Consider the following 10,741-nt stretch of genomic DNA (forward strand, 5'->3'; position numbering starts at 1 on the left):
GCGCAATGTAAGTCTATGGGAAGCCCGTATAGTTCAGAATAGTTGTTATTCAGGTTTCCCATAGACTTACATTGCGCATCGAATATTCGCGAATAGCAGCGACCTATTCGGCAAATATTCACGAAGCCGAATATTTGAGGTATTCGATCATCCCTAGTAGCCAAATATCAAAAATAATGAAAGAAGAATCATAGACCAATAATGCTGATAGGGTGAGGGTCAAGAAATGCAGGGAGAGAAACTTCATGCGTTACGCTGCTCCCAAGTGCAGCTTCATCAGGGGCACAGCACAAATGTAGTTGGAGCTTAAACACTGAAAAAAATCAGTCAGAACTAGGCATGAGTGAGCACTACCATGTTCAGATGATCAGTACTCATAACAAGCAGTCGGACACTGACTGGCTCGACTTGAGTAGCGAGTATAATGGACATCAATGAGGAACTCGAGCATTTTTCCAGAAGATCCTGTGGAAAAATGCTCAAGTTCCCCATTGACTTCTATTATACTCTGCATGAGTCGAGCCTGTCCGAGCATTCACCTGCTCGTTATGAGTGCTGAGCATGGTAGTGCTTGCTTATCAATAGTCTGATCCGTTAGTGGAGTTCTTAGTCTATCCTTTGGAGAAGTATAAGAATATTTTAATTTCTTACATGCCTTCCTAGCTTATGTTACCTGCCGTCTTCATTTACAGAATCAGTCTCAGTGATGGAAGCAATAGTGAAAGCAGTTCAGTTTCATCGCCACTGCGGAATGAGCCTCCAGCCTTGCTAAAGACGACCAACAATCAGGTAGGCATTGGAAACCTCACAGGCACATACACTTCATTTAGTCCTAGAAATACGGCAAATAAAACTCTGGTAGAAAAGTTGTTGCGTGGAGCAGATTCTCAATTATATTAGAAAATCATGCTACTTACATTCTTTTAGAGCTTTTTCTTAATAATTAATTTTTTATATTTTTTTTTTCTCCAGTTGTGCTATGCTAATGATACTGTATAGCATGGATTTTCCATTCCTCTGTGTTAAACTACCTACACTTGCTTTTGTCTCGTTTTTTCCACATCACATCGAGTTCTTGATACGGCTGCAAATCTGTTAACCTTACAATGGGAACAGAAGCATATGAGCTGCCCACACACTGTTCTTTACACAGAGCACATAATACACAGTGCCGATTTGGCTTCTCACAGGGATACAATGCTGCCAACATTTAAGCACTGCTGCTATAGCAGCGGGCTCCCCCTGCATGTATATCTAACCGCGCTAATAGCCATCCTCAAGGCTGGAGCACGTCAGCCATGTATTGCTCCGGTGGGCCAGCAGCACATTACCATTTCTGTTTGTCTGGGTTTTCGTTTACTGAATAACATTAGATTTGTCTCTATAGGAGAATCCATTCTAGTTAGTGTCGTTTTAAAAGCTATTTTATCCTCTAGTACATTTGCATCTGTCACGTGTAATAAAATCAACTTTTTATTAGTCTGGAAGAAAGGGACTGCATTGATCTAACTAAAATGTAATCTACGATATGACATTAATATGTGATCTGATATGAAATAGAAATGAAGGCAGCATGTAGACTGTGCCGAAGGATGAAAGCCAAATATAGAAAGCAGTTTTTTTTTATTCAATTTACCCTAAGTAGAGACGATATAACATGTGTCCTGTCCCAACTGTCAGAGAAAGACATATATCGGCCATATTCTTGAACCTAGCCATTGTTCCGAGATAAAAGCTGCCTGTGAGCGTCTTCTAAGTTCCTTTGAACTGTGTGTGATATTGTTCTGATACCCCCTTTGTTCACCGTTCCTGTGGATTATTTGATGCTCTGCCAAGCCATGCCCCACATAAATAACCTATAAATGAAAAACATACTGAAAAAAAGAATAGTCAGTTGCGTCTATGCAGTGCTGAAGTGTGCATCTGAAAATTCACAAAAAAAGGCAAAAACTCAATTGACACAGGCCTGCTGATGATGCCCTGCCATAATCTGCAGTACACGTGATTGGCATAATGCCAATGCCTTCAGCCCTCATGAAGCTTCACAGAAGTATCCTGACTGCTCTTTTTTATGTAGGCATGGTCATGGTGCAGAATGAATACAACGGATACACACCGTGCAAGCCTTGATTATTGAGTACCATAGAGGGCTATGAATGTGATTTTAAGGTTAATATATTTATTTATTATGCAAGGTCATATAGCACCAGCATATTCCACAGCACTGTACAGACATTGTCATCACTGTCTCCAATCTAAATTTCTCTATCAGTATGTCTTTGAAGTGTGTGGAGAACCTGGAAGATACACACGAGGAGAACATACAAACTACTTGCAGATGTTACCTTTGGTGGGATGTGAACCCAGGACTCAAAAGTGCTGCAAGACTAATTTTTGCAAAATATAATGGTGCTATACAAATAAAATTATATTAATAAAAAATATTATTACCTAACAAGAAATAAAAATGTAAATTAGACATGCGGTAGCTCCATGTCCATAAAACGAGCTATCAAAATATTAAATAACCCTGATTGATAAATTGTGTAAAGAAAAAAAATATATAAAAAAATTGCAGGGTTTTATTTACTACAAAGGTATTAAGAAGCAATCAAAATGTCATATCTACCCCGAAAGAGTATACAAGAAACATACCCATGCACGGCTCCATGAATTGAGAATTGGAAAAGTTACGAGTCTCAGAAAATGGTGACACAAGTTGGAAAAAGATGATAATAAGGATGTTGTATCGCTATAATCGTATTAATCTGGAGAATCATATTGCCTCGGTCATTCTTTCCAGATAATAAACACTATAAATAATAATCACAATAAAATATTGTAGAACTTGTGTTTTTTGCGTCATTTTGCCACACTTGGATTTTTTTTTCTCTAGTACATCACATGATAAAATAGATGGCAACATTGAAAAGTACCACTCATCCCGCAAAATAAAGATGCCCACATACAGTTATGTTGACAGAAAAATAAAAATTTAATGCCTCTTACAAGGAAAGGAAAAAAATCTAAAGGATAAAAGTGGAAAATCGCTAATTCAGGAAGGGGTTAAGGCATCAGTGCCAACTATTGAACCATCCATGAGTATCTCAAGGGTGAAATTAAACAGACTTGTCTCTTGTATGTGTGCGGAGTATTGCTTCCTAGGCTATGTTCACATTACATAAGTGCTCTGTGCTGGTCATTTCAGTGTTACCTCATTATGCAGTATTCTCCATTTTACCGCCTTTGCAGCGCTGTCAAAAAACATTGCACATGAGAAATCTGTCTCTCAATTGGAGCATGCACAGATGTAAAAAAAACCTAAAACTACGCATGCGCCGATGCCTCTCATAGTCTTCAATAAAATGGCGTTGGAGATCGCGGTACACACATGCGTGGACTCTGTGCCATTTTAATGCAGACCTGAGTATTGTGGCAATGCGCACATGTCACAACAACATCAATGGCAGCGTGATATTCAAATAAAGAAAATGGGGCATGCCTTAGAGGATGTAGGAGGAGGAATATACACTGAGGATCTGAACCACAAAGATTTGCCCATGTTGCAGCAGTCAATCAAAGTACAGTAGAACCTTGGCTTATGGCCATCCTTGAATATGGCTCTACTAGCTGAAACATTTCGGATTTCTCTTAATGTGTCCCCCCTCACTGTTTTCATGATCGATGGATATTTTTTAATAGAACCTCAATATATATTTTTAACCTTCTTTGAAGTGCTGGAGATCATACTCTAGTTTGCTTGTCTGTGTTCTGCCTGAGTCCAGGGCAGCTCCGTGCACCAACACCGATCCTGATCTGGATTTTAGGAAGGGTGAGCTGAACTACTTTTTCTATTTTCAACCTTGGATTATGAGCATAATTCTTTCCGGGAGTGTGCTCTTAAACCAAGTTACTGTTATATCAAAGCAAATTTTTCCATATGAAATAATTAAAACGCAGTCAATTCGTTCCACAACCCAAAAATATTTTACTGTATTTATACAAACCTATTACAATAATACAAAATGTACTGTATCCATATAAAATCATTATAGTACAGTACTGTATCCACAAATGCAAATTGACATACAGTACAGTATAGTATACAGAATATAGTGTATACTATACAGTACTGTACATTGGAATTGTAACATTATACTGAGGAGACACTGGAGCTAACTAAGGGAGTAGTTAGCAAACCAACCACTAGGGGGTGATAGGGTAGTAAAACAAGCCTGGTCAAATGTAACTCTGCCCTGAAGGAAAGCACTGAAGCTCACCTAAGAGAGCAGTAAGCAGGCAAGCCCACTAGAGGGCACGAGGACTGGAACGGGGACACAGGTCAGAGGGAAATGGGCAAAGAGGCGAACAAACAGAGGACGATTCTGTATTAGAGGGGAAAAGAGGAGGAGACAAGGACTAGACTGGAGACACCCGTCAGGTCGGGTCCGGAGAGATAGAGTTCAGATCAGGTCACAGGTCACTCACAGGAACATAACGCAGCTGAGCCGGAAATATCACTGGCGACGCAGCGGTGGTGCAGCGCCAGGATATAGCGGCCTGTCCATAAGAGCGAGGCAGCAAGAATTAACCCGTCGTGACCTAGAACCCTGAGTGGGAATAACGCAATGGCTCAGCGACGGCTAAGACAGGCAAAAATCATGACAGAAATACTGTACTGTAGTGTATACAGTAGACAGAAAATTACCTACAGGTTTACACAGACCGGGGTGGATCAGAGCGCGGTGACAAGACCGAACCAGAAGTGTGCTCTGTGGGCATTTGCTAATATTTCGAGTTCCAGCTCATAACCCAAGTTACAAATTTGTGAAAAGCTTTGCTCGTCTAGTGGAACGCTCGCAAACCGGGTTACTCGTAATCCAAGTTTCCACCGTGTAGTGCTTTTCTGCAACTTTGATTAAAAATATTTCTGCAACCTAGCATCGGATCTTTCTATAACAGGTAAGCCTGGATCCAGCATCTTATTGCCTGTATGGCACTGCGTATGGCGAATGCCATGGCCTATTAGAGTGCCTCTCATGATGCTAGTGACTGAAGGATTGCTGTTTTTAGTCTCCTATGGATAATTTAAAATTAAAATTTGCAAAAAAAATAACCTAAGATGAATTAGAAAAAAAAATTCACGAATAGAAAAGTTGGTAAAAAAAATAGGCAATTGTAGCAGCTCAAAGAAAATGGAAAAACAAAAAGAAAATGGTCAATATTGCCATGAAAAGAAACCATAAAACACGGATTAATATTAAAACTATATAACTTTGGAATCCCCATAATTGTACTTATGGAATATACAGTACATGTTATGTGTGGTTCATGGTGTGAGGGAGAAAAACAAACCAGCAAAATGGGGGCAGACTTAAGTTTTAATTCTTTTTCCCCTTTTAATAAAAAAGTTAAATTCTATATGCTTCATAACTGTGTTAAATAAAACTGCAACTAATCAGTCTTATGGAAAAACTAGTAAAAAATGCTCATTCTTAAAAGGTTAAGATTTTTTTCTTCATAAAATTATTTTGTAAGCATTTCCATGTTTGATTCCTCACTACATTTCCTATTTTCTAGCACAATTGTATTGTGCATGAAAATATTGTAATTTATTGCTTGTTTAGTATAAAGTGGCTTATAAATCATGTATCACAAACTCCTAATCATTCCTATAACCCAGTTAGAAGACTCCTTGTTTATGTACAGTATGTATGCATGATATTGGTTGGGTTTTTAATATTTTCGCAGTGTTTTGTATTACAAGCAGTTACCATTAAAGGGGAAAAATAATAGCCTCCCCAAAATATCAATAATACCTGCTCCTGCTAGTCGTACTGGCCTGATTTGTCAAAATGTTACTTGTTACTTTATAATACAGCTGTAAATTCCAGTGTGTCTGGCAGAAACCATAAAGTGCAGGACCAGAGGTCAAGAGCTTTTATCAGTCCCACCAGAGACCAGACAGAATTTACAACATTTTTTTTTTAACTCTTCATTAGGAGGCTTAAAATAGTTGAGTAAAAGTCTGGGAGGCAAAGAAACAAGTTCTCTTTCTATCTGGTTATATTGTCTGTTAACCTGAAATATTTCTTCACAGTTCGTTGGGAGCAAATTATTACTACCGTAGTTTGGTCCTCCTTTAGTCTTTTTTTGGAATCTCTCTTAAGTGCACCCAGATTGTTTTAGATTATTAGATCCCACATCACATGCCTAAACATTGAGCACCAAGAAGGAAAAGTCATGGAATTATTGAGATCACAGGATCGATAGACATATTAATGTTATGCAAATGATAAAAAAAAAGTCACAGGAGCCATTTTTCGACACTACACCAGGCCACATGTTGCTCATGCTACTTTGAGTAGCCTGTATAACCTTAACTTTATACGAATGGCCTTCAGAGTCTCTGTATTTGTCTCTCATCGAGCACACCTGGAATGTGATTGGCGACGAATTGCAAAGGGAGCTGCCATCAGCAGATCTTGATGATTTGCGTGCCAAAGTGTACTTAAGGTCCCGTCACACACAACGAGATCACTAACGAGATAATTGCTGAGTCATCGTTTCTGTGACGCAGCAACGATCTCGCCAGCGATCTCGTTATGTGTGACACCTACCAGCGATCAGGCCCCTGCTGTGAGATCGCTAGTCGTTGCTGAATGGTCCGGACCATTTTCTTCAAAGGCAATGCCCTGCTGAGCAGGACGCATCGCTGTGTTTGACACTTACCAACGACCTCCTAACATGGTCCCAACGCCCGCCAAGATCGTTATACAGGTCGCTGATCATTACTGCGTCGTTGGTAAGGTCTGACTGTGTGACATCTCACCAGCAACCTCCCAGCGACTTACCAGCTATTATCAGGTCGTATCGTTTTTAGGATCGCTCGTAAGTCGTTGTGTGTGACTGGGCCTTTTAGTGTTTCAATGCAATCCTCAGGCTGTCACCTCGATAATAGCATTCCAAGGCATGTAAGTGTGATGGATTTCTATAATTCTGTTACTTTTTCCTTCATAAGCTGTGTTAAAGGGGTTATCCTATGAAAAAATTACATTTTAATAAATTTTGAAATGATTATTTCGGTTTAAGTTCCACAATTTGATGTCTTAAAATAAAACTCTTCCTGCGCTGAGATAATCTTATAAATGTGCTACTATATACTGTGTAATGGCCATGTCTGACGATATAGGGACATGGTCTGATCATACCACATCTTGGGAGGATGCAAAAGAGAGAATACAGATAGCACAGCATGAGATCACAGCTGATTTCTTTCGGTGAGGTAAAACATTTCCCTGCCTTTTTTTACACAATATTTTACCTGAAAATAATCAGCTGCGATCCCATTCACTGTCTTCTTGACCCCTTACAATCTGGTTCCTGCTCTTTACACTGCACTGAAACTGCCCTTACTAAAGTCTCTAATGACCTATTAACAGAAAAATCCGATGGCCACTACTCCCTGCTGTTCCCCAATATCTCCTGGATCACTCTGCCGCATTTGATACTGTGGATCACCAGCTGCTCCTCACCATGCTCAGCTCTTTCGGCCTCAAGGACTTCGATCTCTCCTGGTTCTCCTGCTACCTCACTGACCGCTCCTTCACTTCATATTTTGCTGGCTCTTATCTTCTCCTTTTCCCCTTACTATTGGGGTTCCTCCACACTTAGTCCTAGGCCCCCTCCTCTTCTCTCTATACATTGCACCTATTGGACCAACCAACAGCAGATATGGTTTTCAGTACATCTCTATACTGAAGACATCCATATATAAACTTTATTCTCCGTCCATCACCCCCACCTTAAAACAAAATAACAGTGATTGTCCTTCTACTGCTTCTACTGTCTCTAACATGTTGTCCTCCCTCGAACTGAAACTGAATCTCCCCAAAACTGAACTTCTTGTGTTTCCTCTCTCTACTAACCGACCTATACCCGATATTTCAATTACCTTTGGTGGTTCAACCATAACTCCCAAGCGGCATGCTCGATGTCTTGGGGTCTTATTTGACATAGAACTTTCCTTATTCTCTGTATCCAATTGCTCAGTAGCTCAGGTTACCTACATCTTAAAGGGAATCTGTCAGCAAGTGTTTTTCTACCTCATCTGAAAGCAACAATAATGTAGGCAAGTAGATTTAGAATCCAGCGGTTTATCACATTTTGTTTCAGAATGGCTTCAGTCAGTAATCTATGAATTTAGATTCAGGAACACAGCTGTCCCACCCACACTAGGCTCTCAATGGAAATTGACACCTCACAGTCAATGCACAATCATAGCAGGGGACGTAGCGGACTGGCATACACTTGAGTTTCTAGTCCTGTAATGGTAATCACAGGGTAATAAACCCTTTAGTTTACATAAACAATTGGACACACATACACTGATACACACACACATACCACTGATAAGAGAAGCACAGTTACGTTTTGACTTTTAACTCTTACAGAATGCTATCCTCAGCTTACATAGCGTAAACCTGCTGACTAATTCCCTTTACAAACATCTCCAGCATACGGCCTTTTCTTACCTTTCAAACTTACTGTCATTCTTATACATTCTCTTCTGGACTACTGCAACTCTTTACTGATCGGTCTCCCCATAGCCAAACTTTTTCCTCTCAAATCCACTATGAATGCGACAGCAAGGGTCGTATTTCTGTCCAGCCGCTTCACCGATTACTCCACCTTATGCCAGTCATTACATTGGTTGCCCATCCGCTGCAGAATACAATACAAACTGATCTGTGTCCCCCATATTTACTTGTAGATTGTAGCTTGCAAGCAGGAAATTCAGTCATATTGTAACAGTTAAACTATGGTTACTTTTTGTTTTATTGTATGTACATGTCCCCGCTTCATTGTAAAGCGCTATATGTTGGCGCTATAGAAATACAAAGTATTATGATTGTTATTATACTGAATTATGGCTCCTTTGTTTTTGGTTTTAGATCCTGGAAGTAAAGAGTCCAATTAAACAAAGCAAGTCTGAAAAGCAAATTAAAAATGGAGACTGTGATAAGGTAAATTGGATCTGGCCATAATAGTGGGATAAGTTCTGATCTTTATGCTTGATGTATCTTTACTTTTGAACATAGTCATGTTTTTTTTTTTACCATCATAAAAAAAATTGCAGTGTTCCAATTTATTTTTTTACAAGCCTAAAATATTCTATATCTCGCTCTCAGCTACAGCTTTGCTGTTTTTATTTCCTATTCTGGCAACCACTTAGTTGACTTTTCCCCCAGACAACATGTGGGTTTTAGAGCTTTCATCTACATTTCTCCAACGGAAACAAAGTAAATTGGTTATGGAATAAAATCTCAGCTATTCTCCATTGATATATTTTACAGTGTTAATTGCAGTTTATAAAGGACTTAAAATTGCTAAGAAGAATGTAATAAAATCCAAATCATAGCCATCTCGATTTTTACAGCATAAATCTTAGGCATTTCAGTGGTTGCTCTTTTGAAAGAATTATAAACCATATTGGGATATGTCTTGGACAGGCAGAGATGAAGGTTGTTAAAGTCTTGATTTTCTAAATGAAATAATTAGAGGTACTCCTACACCAATTTCACTGGATGTTTTTGCTTGTATAAATGGGCAAAAGATTAGGGTTATTGACCCACTTATTTTTAATTATTGTTATGGTTCTTTTCTATTGATTAGAACTAGAGTTGAGTGAGTAGCTAACTATTCGTACTCGCTATACTCAGAACGAGTACTGTCTAATACTCGTGTATTCATTCCGAATAGCATGTGCAATGCAAGTCAATGGAGAAAACTTGCAAAGTAACTAGTGACCCAACTTCCGCACTATTCGCTACTTGCACGAATAGTACGGCATTCGGGTTACTTGTTTACTTTCCAAGTTTTTCTCCATTGACTTGCATTGCAGATGCTATTCGGAATGAATACACGAGGATTAGACAGTACTCGTTATGAGTATAGCGAGTATGAATAGTTAGGAACGCGCTCAACTCTAACTAAAACAAAAGAAAATTGAAAACCGTGATTGTGGTTTTTTTTTAGACCTTACTGCAATGTATTTCAATTTCAAATCATTTTCTGAATGGAGTCTTTGACCAGAAAACAGCATGTATTAAGATGCATTTTGTTGGATTTATACGGTACATTTATAGTGCAATGAAGTTTCAACCTTCAATATTAATGTATGTGTTTCCAGCCATTAAATATGTAAGTAAAATAGTTTCAAAACAAAGTAAGTTGGGAGTCAAGCCAATAAAAGTGTGTGAAGGTTGTGATTGAAGGTTTAATAGGCATAGAGTATATACTCAATACTTCAGATGCTCTAACATTTCTGCAATATTTTTTTTTTCAACCTTCCTTTCCTTAAGCCTTCAGTCCAAGGTTGTACTATATTAGAGTTGAGCAAAAAGATTCAAAGGACCCTGGTCCAGCAACTTTACTAGTCGTCCTTGGCCTCTGGACAGGGTCCCTCCAAACCTACTCCTACCTGCTAGGATCGCCTGCACGTCTTCTTATTAGTAAGCCCAGCATAATGTCATTCTTTTGGCATGATGTTGCGCTAGGCCTAAAATTCAGAAGAGGCACAGAATATACCAGCAGGTACAAGGATATATATACAAGCAGGTACACAGAATATACAAGCAGGTACACAGGGCTCTGATCCTGCAGCTACTGACCGCAACATGGCCTCCATATTAAGGTCAAATCTCTTTTTGCTCGTCTATCATATATAACTTTACTATAA

At 39.1% G+C, this 10,741-nt stretch overlaps 1 protein-coding gene across 3 annotated transcripts in view; it reads left to right on the forward strand.

Moving 5' to 3' along the window:
- The window catches only part of MLLT3 (MLLT3 super elongation complex subunit), a 485,346-nt gene that overhangs the window by 411,392 nt on the left and 63,213 nt on the right, over window positions 1–10,741 (forward strand). For all 3 annotated transcript variants that reach the window (XM_075316277.1, XM_075316263.1, XM_075316270.1), the window contains exons 9-10: window positions 693–789; window positions 8,955–9,026. In XM_075316277.1, the coding sequence (XP_075172392.1) occupies window positions 693–789; window positions 8,955–9,026 (169 nt within the window). The remainder of the gene's footprint in view (window positions 1–692; window positions 790–8,954; window positions 9,027–10,741) is intronic.

The sequence above is a fragment of the Anomaloglossus baeobatrachus genome, chromosome 1 (genome assembly GCF_048569485.1).
Source record: "Anomaloglossus baeobatrachus isolate aAnoBae1 chromosome 1, aAnoBae1.hap1, whole genome shotgun sequence".
In the NCBI taxonomy this organism is placed as follows: domain Eukaryota; kingdom Metazoa; phylum Chordata; class Amphibia; order Anura; family Aromobatidae; genus Anomaloglossus; species Anomaloglossus baeobatrachus.